This window comes from Populus nigra, chromosome 8, assembly GCF_951802175.1.
Source record: "Populus nigra chromosome 8, ddPopNigr1.1, whole genome shotgun sequence".
In the NCBI taxonomy this organism is placed as follows: Eukaryota; Viridiplantae; Streptophyta; class Magnoliopsida; order Malpighiales; family Salicaceae; genus Populus; species Populus nigra.
In genome coordinates, this window is record NC_084859.1 from 21,784,909 (window position 1) to 21,796,653 (window position 11,745).

Here is an 11,745-nt window from a genome sequence, read left to right on the forward strand (position 1 = left end):
CCCTCCATCTATCTATGAATCATCCATGCATGGAATGCAATGCTGCTTGCTTATATATATTTATTATTTTATTATATGCTTTCTTTCTTTTAGGTTTGTTTGGGTCACTGCTCCTCATTTTTTAAAAAAAAAAAAAAAAACAGGTAATAATAAACTTGTAATTGAGTTAATTCAAGATATCCATTGAATTTACAATTTAAATTATATTATTTAAATAAAACAATAAAAAAATTAAAAATATTTTAAAAAAAATATTAACTTTTCAAACTTGAGACTAAGATTATTAGACTTGAAGTACTCAATTTAGACAAATCATAAAGTTTAATTCTCAATAAATTAAATATTAAAAAATAAAATTGAAAAAAATAATTTTGATTGTCATTAGGATTAAAAAAACAATAATTAAAATAATAAGGATCAAAGTTAAAATAAAATAATAAATTTTATATTTGATTGAAAGATAAAATTAAAAAAAATTAATTTAGTAAAAAGACAACATAATTCAAAAAAATAAGGGTCAAAATTGACATAAAAAAATATTTTGATTGAAGGATAAAATTGAAAAGAATAATAAATTTTACAAAAAAAAACCCATGAAAAAAATTAGAAATGAAAACAAATTGAAAAACATAATATCATCAATTTGAATTGAATGATGAAATTAAAACTAAGAAAATTTTTACAAAATGATCAAGACAAAAAATTAGAAATCGAATAAATGAGGATCAAATTGAAGAATATAATATTTAATAAATTAGGATAAAATAATGAAATTGAAAATAAATAAAACTTTTACAAAAAGATTAAGATCAAAAATTAAAAATCAAAAGAAGAAGGATTGCAGTTGAACTACCAGCGACCAAAATAGTTAAATTGTAATTTTCAGAGAGGAGAGGAAAAAAAAAGATTCATCATTGATAAATTAGATCACCACCAGAGACACTTACCACGCTAAAAGAAAGAAAACACAATAGTGTTTCCAATGACGTGGTGAAAAAGTATTTTTTGACGTTAGGAGACGTTGCCCAAAAGGCATGAGTGCCTCCCACACACCTCCAAATGCACCACACATAAGGTCTTTTTTGTTTTTTTTATTTGTTTAGCCAAACACCAAAAATGCTTTCGAACAGATTTTATAATTACAAAAAAATCATTGTGAAAAAACTAAGAAGCCCCTTGATTCCAAGTGTAAAAATTTTATTTTTAAGAGTATTTTTGTTATTTCACTGCGTGTTTTAATTATTTATTATTTTTTATATTTAGTCAAATGCTAAATTATTTTTCAGCTGACATTATAATAATAAAAAAATCATTATGAAAATACTAAAATGCTTCTTGATCAATGTCTTCTTTTTTTTTTGTGCTTCCAATCGTAATTTAGTCATTTCATTATGTAATTTAGATGGAAAATGACTTATTTATCCCTGGTGGATTTTATAATGACAAATGAATCCTATAAAAAGATTTTAATGCTATTGATAACTAGTGCTAAGTTTTGTGGATATAGAGATAAAAACATTGTTACATTGTTCTAGTGAACAATATCAATAGATCTGGAGCTACAATACTTTTCAAAGACCAATTAGGTTTTTCTAATATCAAAAATATTTAGAAATCCATGTGAAGTTATTATCACGTAATATTTGTGTATTTGCTATATATATATATATATATATCATGATTTTAAAAATAGAAGCAACAAGTTAAATCTTCATGAGCTATAAGTTTTTTATTTTTTATTTAGTAAGGTCAAGTAATTAGTCAAGTATTATATAAGATTTGATCACATTGGGGCATGAATAAATCTTGTAAATTGAGTGTTTGTTTGGTATTGTATTAGCTTAAGTTTTTCAATTTATTTTTGCTTAAACAGATATTAAATTAATGTTTTTTTAGATATTTTTTGATGATTTAATGTGTTTATATTAAAAAGAAAAAAAGAAAACATTATTTTAATGTAAATTTAAATGAAAAGGGCAGCTTGGAACACATTATTAAGTAGACAATAGACACTTGGTTGTTTTTCACATCAAATTTAAACGAGTTTTGAATTTCTGATGCATATACATATATAGTCTTACCACAGCATACATGTGTTGTGAAGAATTAAAGTGCTTGCCAATATCACGAGAGATTACTCTGGTTGGTTATCATTCTATCTAATAATAAATGTATCTAGAAGATATGCCACTGATGAACACTCCAACTCCAAGGATTCTCTTTGGCTCTCGGTTTAGTTTTAGGGTTTTTTTTTTTTTATAACTTTCCACTCATCCTTTTTCCACTTGAAGAGGAGGAATTACACTTAAATTCCTTCCAGACAATCTACCCAATTGCAGTCGTTCTTCATGTCGTATCCAAGCAAAGCTGCATGTGTCTTGCAAGACAAATAAGATGCTGTTTGGTATCAGAGACCACATTATTGTGTTGGGAACTTTGGTAATGGACAAGAGAAATCAAACAAACAAAAAAAACAATAATCAGATTATAACCACTAATATCAAGAGAAGAAAGGGGGCAAAAAGATCAAAACTTTAGATGGATGGTGTATTGCATTGCTATAGTTCTTATGATCATTCAATGGATGGATATATGTGCATCATGATCCTTACTTTGTTTGCTTATGTTGACAAAGACTCTGCCAGAAGACTCTGTTTCTAGCTGCAATTCTGTTTGATACTTGTTTTTTTTTCAAGTGTTCTTCAAATTATTTTTATTTAAAATACATTAAGTTGATGTTTTTTAAAAGTATTTTTTTTATTTTTCTAATGTAATAATGCTAGAAATGAAAAATAAAATATATAAAAATATTATTTTCATTTATTTTTAATTAAAATAAAAACCTGCAACGCATTACCAAGCACAAACTTAACCTGGTCATTAATTTGCTTTCCCATTGGAGCTAAAACACATTGGGTATTGATGAACATGCACGTCTTGCATTGGCATTAGCTATTACTTTGTTTGGGTAAAAGATTGAGCTTTGAATGGTCATCCAATTCAAGACCATGTGATGAAAACCCTAATTGTACTCGAAATATCCTCTTTACATGAAAGGAAATGGGGGAAATGCTGAGCATATGGAGTCATTTTGAACCCAATATGGCACTCCCCATTACTCATTTATACGTTCTCAAACCCTAATCATAGATGAAAAGTTGCCCTCCATTAAGGATATTCCAGCGCTTCTTTCTTCTTCTTCTTTTATCATCATGACCAGTAGCAGTTCTTCCTCCGTGAAAAAAACCAAGGTGTGCTAACATTTTGTTAAAGCCCATCCTGTTCTAATTTCTAAGATCTAAGTTTACTTTTCTAGGATAATAGGAAAATAATTCACACAAATAATCACAAAGAAATAGTATGATTTGATTGGAAAGACAAAGGGTTAAATTCATGAGAGCATACGAAGACATGTAACCTCTATCACCTAATATTAGTAATTAATTGGCTGGACAACAGAGGAAGAGTGTGAAAATAGAAGGAAAAATATTAGTTTTTGAGGGAATGTGAATAAAATAATTAATGAAAGGGAGACTGTAGGGGAGGCGGGGTGGCGGGGAGTTCGGGTCCATTATTAACTGTTATAACAGAATTTATTGCTTCTACTCTCTATCTCTCTCCCCTATACCCTTTCCCTTTCCCTTTCCGAAGTACTTTTTATCATACCCCTTCAATGGTGTGTATTTGTGCCAAAGAGAGTATGGGAGGAACACACTGTGCCTCTCAAATTTCTAAAGCAATCCCACCAATAGATTATAGGCTTAAATGAATCTCCTCTGCCATATTATTAAAGGATTGCTGTGAAACTGGACTGGAGGGTTGGAGCATGGAGGGGGACACCAGGTCTCCTATGAAGGCAAGATAAAGCTCAGCACACCAGACCTGAGACCTTCCCTTTGCGCAGCAGCGCATGTATTTCTTACAAAATCACAAGTTCAGCTTCTCTTTTCCCTGTTCATAATGGATTGAGGAGATTGAGTTCCCTTCAAGAAAGAGATAACAACCTCCTTCCTTTGAATCCCTGTTCATAATTTAATTCTCAACATTCAATTATGACTGCCGGTCTTAATCATATAGAGTGGTAGATGGTTCTTTATATAGCCCATAATCTACTCTGATTACTGTATTATGATTGCCACCATCAAGTTATTTCTCAAATTTGTGGGGATGAAGCTATAAACTCTAGGTATTTATTGACACCACAGTTAACTCAGACTAACCATTAATGGTGATATCAACAGATCGTCAGATTTAGCAATTGTGGAGCAACGAGAGCATGAGCAAAGATAAGACTTGCAACTCAAAAAAGGGTTCAAAATCATTGCAATTGTACAATTAATTGCAGAATAATACAGGCCGTATTCCGGCAAGCTACCCTCACCAGAATCTGTAATTTCTACCAACATTGGTAATCAAATTTACAAAAGACGCATTACCAGTCATCAAACTAAAGATCATTTGCTTCTATGAGGGCCCCTGATCTTATTTGATCCTCTTATGTGTTGCACAGCTGCCTTCCTAGTACCCATATCCTGTAACAATAATGCAAGAACAGAAAACTCAGTGAGGCAGTCACTTGAGAAACAGAGCACTTAACGGCGAGCAACACGGGCAGCACAATCACACAAGGTTTCATAGTTCAGAAGAACAAACCTGAGTTATCCATGGGGTTGCCAGCAGGCACTGATTCAGGCTCCTTAATCTCAACAACTACACAGTCGGACATCAAGAACGTCTTTGCTACCGATGATGCATGCTCCAGGCAACATCTGACCACCTGAATGATAGAAGACAGCTAACACTCAGTATATATTTAAATCCAACAACACACAGCTTCTGAGCCAAAAGAGACTTCTAACTTTGAACTCAAACACCAACAGACAAATCATAAGCTGACCCTCAATATAGATCAGCATGCTAGCTCACCTTTGTTGGATCAATGATTCCAGCAGCCATCAGATCTTCATAATTTCCAGTTGCAGCATTGAATCCAAATTTAGGATTGTCAGTTGAGAGCACCTAAAAGAAAAGGAAATGATCTTAGCTGCAGCTAGTTCTAGACCAGACACAGTACCAGAATTTGACATCAGCAAATTTAGATACCTTCTCGCTGACCACACTTCCATTAACACCAGCATTTTTGGCAATTAACTTCAGGGGGTAGCTCAGAGCTCTCTTTACAATGTCTGCTCCCACCTGCAATCAAGCAAAAGCAATTTTTAAGCAGCTCGGAAACAAAATCTACACAGAACAAATACAGATCATGTATAAGTTCCTTTATATCTCATCCTACGAGTTCCTTAACAGAACATTCTATAAGTTCTTAAAATGATGATTTAGCACATTACCTTTTCTTCATCGTTCTCAAGACTATCCTTGATAGCATCCACCTTTGATGCCAGTCTCAGCAGGGTGCACCCACCACCAACCACAATACCTTCCTCAACGGCTGCCTGAAAACCATTGAGATGATACTGACTGGATGGTGTCCAAATAATTTAACTAAGAACATAAGAACAATACAGACAAAGGTGGTGTAAGATAAATTACCTTGGTTGCATTAAGAGCATCTTCAACTCTCAGTTTCTTTTCTTTAAGCTCTGTCTCGGTTTGTGCTCCAACCTTTAGCATTTAAAAGCATGTCCATTTAAGTTAAAATACAATTTACACAGTTTTGTGTCTCTATTTCATGAGTGATAAGAAAATTACCTGTATCACTGCAACACCGCCGGACAGCTTAGCAATTCTTTCATTGAGTTTCTCCCTTTCATAGTCTTGTTCAGCAGCCTGCGTTATTATTATCTTGCATTTAGCATCAATAAACCACACTGGAGGAAGAAAAAAACACATACATTTTTGTTAGGACGGAAAGGTGAGAAGACAGAATTGGCACCTCGATAAGATTTCTAATTTGAGCAACTCTCTTATTTACTGCTTCTTGGGTGCTTCCGTCACCAACAATGGTGGTTGTGTCCTTGGTAAGAACCACTTTAGAAGCTTGTCCCAAGACCTCTTTGCCTACTTTGTCCAAGGCAAGCCCCACCTCTTCTCTGACAACAGTTCCTGAAACCGAATGAATGAAATTTCTAACATCAGCAAAATAAAAATAATAATGTCAGCGGTGAACATTTGTATCCACTCCCAAGCAAACATGTAACAAGGGCATTCATATCTACAGTTAAGGCACATAATAGCTGAACACCATAAACAAAAATAAAATCATATAGAGAGGGAAGAATCCAGAGGTAAAACACTGACCTCCAGTCAGAATAGCAATGTCATCAAGGTACTGACTTTTCCGTTCCCCAAAACCAGGAGCTTTGAGGGCAGCAATCTTCAAAGCACCCCTAAGCTTATTGACAACAAGAGTTGCTAAAGCTTCTTGTTCAATGTCTTCAGCAATTATCAAAACTGGATATCCAGCTCTAATTGCATCTTCCAAAATGGAGATTAGATCTCTTGCGTTTGTTATTTTCTTGTCCACAAGAAGCAACTATACCAAAACATACAGAATTGTCAACATCAGGAGAAAAAATCAACTACAAAAGCCTGCATGACTAACTGTGAATGACATACCTTGCAGTTCTCATATTCAACTGACATTTTTTCACTATCAGTGACAAAGTAAGGTGAGATATAACCACGGTCAAACTGCATTCCCTCAACAACATAGAGGCTGTTATCAGCACTCTTTCCCTCTTCAAGGGTGACCACTCCCTTCCGACCGACTTTGCTCATAGCTTCAGCTATCATATTCCCAACTTCATAGTTGTTCCCAGCACTAACAGCTGCCACATCTGCAAGTTCACTGTCTTCAACCTGCAATCCCAAATTATATTCATTCAATCCTTTCAACTTTAATACATGCATGCAAAGGTCACAGTGGCATCATGAAAATTACCCATGGGCAAGGTCTACCTCACTCTACATACCTCTTTCGACATCAACTTAAGTTCGTTTACAAGAGCTCTTGTGGTCTTCTCAATGCCTCTAGTGATTAAAACAGGGTTTGCACCAGCAGCCACAACCTGCAAACAAACAAATGGATAAGGTTGCCACGCTCAACATTCATAGAAGAATGTATGCACCATAATACCAACCTTGACACCTTCTGCAATAAGGCCTTGCGCAAGAACAACAGATGTTGTAGTCCCATCACCAGCCAAGTCATTTGTCTTGGCAGCAGCTTGTCTCACTAACTTAGCACCAATATTCTCAACCGGATCCTCTAATTCAACCTAATTTAAGGTAAAGAATTCTGAAAATAATCACAAAAAATGATGTGCAACAAGAGGAGAAAATGATATGGCGAACAGAAATGGCCATAGTCCTTGTCCAACACATGCGAGAACCAGAAGGAAGATCATCATGCCACAAGAAATTCCTAAGCTCATAAATCTGTATATGGATAGCATAACGAATTAACATAAAGTGGAATATTTAGCTTGCCTCATCCAAAGTGGGAAGCCACTACTACGTTTTCTAGCATGCATCTAAAAAAGGAGAGGAGAATAGAGATGCCATCCCTCAAGTTATAAACAACACAAGCAATCCAGAGAAAGCATACCTCTTTAGCAACAGTCACGCCATCATTAACAATTTTAGGCGAACCGTATTTGCTCTCAAGAACAACATTCCGGCCTTTAGGTCCAAGGGTAACCCCAACTAAATCTGCAAGCTTGTTCACACCAGTCTGCAATAAAGGAACATATCCGGTAAGCAAAAGGCAAAAAAGACCAAACAAAACACACTGCAGCAGGATACAAATACTCAACAAAACCAGTAACTAAAAACTCACTTGCAATTTCTTAATTGCAGAACCGTCCTTGTTGAAGTGCAGCTCCTTGGCAGCATTAACCTTGAGAGAACTTGATCTTGGTAGAACTACATTCTGTGGCCTACCAAATCGACTTGCAGAAATGGAAGCGAAAGATGACAACTTGTTTGAAGAAAATACAAACTTCTTATCCATAACACGGCCATTGGGAGCAGCCAAGGTTCCAACCGAGGACATGGCCGTAAAAGTCGATGCCATTTTTATTCTTTAATACCTGGTAACATTAAAAAAAAAAGGTTTGAGTCTCCGTATGATTTGATTTATTTTAAGCTCACTGAGAACTTAATGTTCATAGTTTCTAGCTAAAATTCCCAATAAAAGAGAATCCAATCACAAAATTCTCTTCCAAGCACAATTCAATATTTTACAGTAACACGGTTCCCTCGAAGCAATAGAGTGCGAAACTAAATAATTCACAAGAAACACAAATCAAAAACCAGGAAAAAGAAAAGCTTCTTTGTCCAACTCGCTTCAATCACCAACTAATAAGGCCTACAGGAACAAGTATATTCCTAACGAAATTGCATTACTGAAAGCATGAAACAGCACAAATGAAAGAATTCATTTCCATACAAAAACCAGAATAACAGAAACTATATAAAGCAGCAAACTTTAGGGAATTTTTCACAAGTTAGTATGATTAGCATGCCACGAAAAGGATAAGAAACAGTGTAAAGATTGAAACTTTATCACAGTAAAGGCAAACAAATACGAAAGAAGAAGGGGGTGTGAGAGCTTACAGGGAAATGAAACGGCCGGTGCTGGGGTAATGGGGTTTTAGAAATGGGGTTTATGGATGAGAGGCGATGGTGGGTGGCTGGGGAGGTGGGTGCAGGTTTATCTTATTGACACTCTCTTAGTCCTTGGAAAGCTATAGAAAGAGTAGGTTTTTACTTTTATGAGTGTTACTTGGGGTTTGGTCTTGAAGGTTCTAGCGAATCTAGACCGTTGATTAGACTTATTGCCGCTTGATTTGTCTTATATTAGAACACTCTAGAACCTTTGGTGTTGTCATGTTGATTGCTTTGTTTGCGCTGGTAGTTTTGGGTACAACCACTACAACGACCAGTGTCCTACTTATGTAACGGTGGAAGTTATATATTTTAAAATTTTGAATTTTTATTATTATTTTATATTATTTTAATGTGTTAATATTAAAAATAATTTTTTAAAAATAAAAAAATATTATTTTAATATATTTCTAAATAAAATACACTTTAAACCACATATCACAATTTCAAACATAACCTTACTATATACACTCATTCTCATGATGGTGTGAAATGTAAAAAAAGTGTTTGATTGCTCGATAATTGTTTTAACTTGTATCGGTCTAATGGATTAATTGGGCTTGGCCTGACTGATTTTGTGTTGAATCAGTCTGAATTGAAAAATACACAGGAAAAAAAATTTAGTTAACTGGTTAAAAACTCGGGAAAAAAATGACTTTATTTAACCAAGATTAAAATGTCAAAACTCGTAATCTTGATCTTGACACCCAGCAAAACAAAGATTTCAGTCTAAACCCAAAGTTCTATTATGAGCTTGAAAGAGCTTACTAGATTTATCACAAGCAAAAAAAAAACTTTTAAGCTCGCATTCACATGTTGGTTGTTTCTCACTAAACATCAAGGGTTCAGGTGAAAGTGAATGCTCGGATCGTACTCTAGTCTCGGCTTACATCCAACTTTGTCCACATGATTAACATGATCCAAGAAAAAGATAAGTAGGTGAGCTGAAGACTGGCCAAGGCAAACTTGGCCAGTAGTTGAAAAGAAAGAGGGTCTTAGAAGAAAGCAAGATATATCAAGATATTCTCGTAAAAACAAATCTATATAGATTATGAAACTCAATTCCCAACTGATTTAATGTTGAATAATAAAATTAAAAAAATAATTAAATAAAAAACATAAAACACAACCCGGGTTAACTCGAGTTGATCCATCAAGCATTATTTTCGTGTTATGATATCAAGATAATATAATAAAAAAATAAATAAAATAAAATATAAAATTTAACTGAACTTGAAAGAAAAAAACTAATTCTTGAATACAATAAATGAAAATGAGAGGAGGTACAAAAAAAACAAATCGAGTAGTCAAGTTATCTATCATGCAATAAACCATGTTCATTTAACTTAAATTTAATAACATAACAAAACACGAGAGGATTTCATTATGATTTTTATCAATAACTTAATCAAATCCATCAATTTAAATTGAACATAAAAGCCCACGATGGGCTTGGAATCAAAGCTAACACGAGATCAACATTGGGCCATAAGGATTAGTGCTAGTAAATGAGTCAGGCCCATGTCTCCCTGCAGCAAGCAGAATATTTTATTAGGATTAGCCGGAAGTCTCTCCTTGTTTTAGTTTTGAACTAATTTAATGCGCCGCGCGATGTTGCGAGTCAATTATTTTTTGTATTTTAAAAAAAATCAAGATCTAAAAGTGTTAGGTTTTTTTGCAAAGTTATACCCAACACTCTTAGATTTGGTTGCAACGCTTGACCCAAAAGTAATATTTATAATATTAATAATAACTTAAACTTGGGTTAACTCTTAGCATAAAAATGTATGGACTGCAATATCAGACCCAATAGCATTGGACATGGGTCTGGCTGCAAGGTCGTGTCATAAAAATATGATAATTAAATAGATTCGTTAAAAAAAACAAAGAAAAAAAACCAACATGAAGAAAAAAACTAATGAAAAAAAAGAAAAACAATATGAATTAACTGGGTTAACCCTTCAAATCAGGTTAACCCGTCATACCTTGAATTTACATCGTGAAAGTTTGATAATTAAAAAGGAGAAAACAAATTAATGGGTTAACCCAGAATTAACTGGGCTAACTTGTCAAACCAGGTTAGCTTGTCAAATCCGGAATCTGTGTCATAAAAGTTTGATAACTAAAGAAGAAAAAATTTAACATTAACAATTTAAATTAAACAAAAAAAATTAATTAAAAAGAAAAAAATAAAAGGCATCAGTCTTTTTACTATGGACTGCACTGTGCAGTCCACAGTCAAAGGCATAAAAATAACAAAAAAAGAAAAAGAAAAACTAAAGACATCAGTCGAGAACTACTTAGAAAAAAATTTAATATTAATAAACTAAATTATTTAAATAAAATTAATTAAAAATAAAATAAAAAATAAAAAAACCTCTAAGAAGAAAAAAAAAACTAAACAGAAAGAAATTTAACATTAACAAACTAAACTAAACGAAAAAAATTAAAAAGAAAAAAACACAAAAAAAAAATTACAGGTTAACTCGTCAAATTAGGTTAACCGGTTAAACCCGGGATTCATGTCATGAATTTATGGTAACTAAATAAAAAAAGTGAAAATTAACAAACTGAACCAAACAAAAAAAATTAATAAAAAAGAAAAAAAATCCGGGTTAACTCGTCAAACCATGTTAACCCGTTAAACCCAAGATCTGTGTCATGAAAGTCTGATAACTATATATAAAAAATTAACATTAACAAACTAAATTAAACAAAAACAATTTATGAAAATAAAAAAACAAAAAAAATTGACGGTTAACCTATAATTAACTGGGTTCACCCGTGAAATCAGGTTAACCCGTGAAACTCGGGATATGTGTCATGAAAGTTTGATAACTAAATAGAAAAAAAAAGCATTAACAAACTAAATTAAATGAAAAAAATCAATTAAAAAGCAAAAAAAATAATTATGGGTTAACTTGTCAAACCAGGTTAACCCGTTAAATCCGAAAAACGTATCATGAAAGTCTAATAACTAAATAAAAAAAATTTAATATTAATAAACTAAATTAAATTAAACAAAAAAATTTGTGAAAAGAAAAAAACAAAGAAAGAAGCAAAAAAATAATCCCGAAATGCATAAAAAAAAGCTAAAAAGAATGAGACAACTTAAAA

At 33.0% G+C, this 11,745-nt stretch overlaps 1 protein-coding gene across 1 annotated transcript; it reads right to left on the minus strand.

Annotated features, from left to right (window-relative positions):
- Positions 1-4,277: 4,277 nt before the first annotated feature.
- On the minus strand, positions 4,278-8,730 carry LOC133701824 (chaperonin 60 subunit beta 2, chloroplastic-like). The gene is made up of 15 exons (XM_062125935.1): positions 8,578-8,730; positions 7,799-8,051; positions 7,568-7,693; positions 7,101-7,238; positions 6,933-7,028; positions 6,577-6,819; positions 6,259-6,493; positions 5,894-6,063; positions 5,710-5,787; positions 5,551-5,622; positions 5,349-5,453; positions 5,104-5,196; positions 4,927-5,019; positions 4,654-4,777; positions 4,278-4,532 (listed from the first exon to the last, which is right to left on the minus strand). The coding sequence occupies exons 2-15, from the start codon at positions 8,033-8,035 to the stop codon at positions 4,519-4,521; spliced, it is 1,824 nt and encodes a 607-aa protein (XP_061981919.1). The 5' UTR covers positions 8,036-8,051; positions 8,578-8,730; the 3' UTR covers positions 4,278-4,518.
- Positions 8,731-11,745: the final 3,015 nt, after the last annotated feature.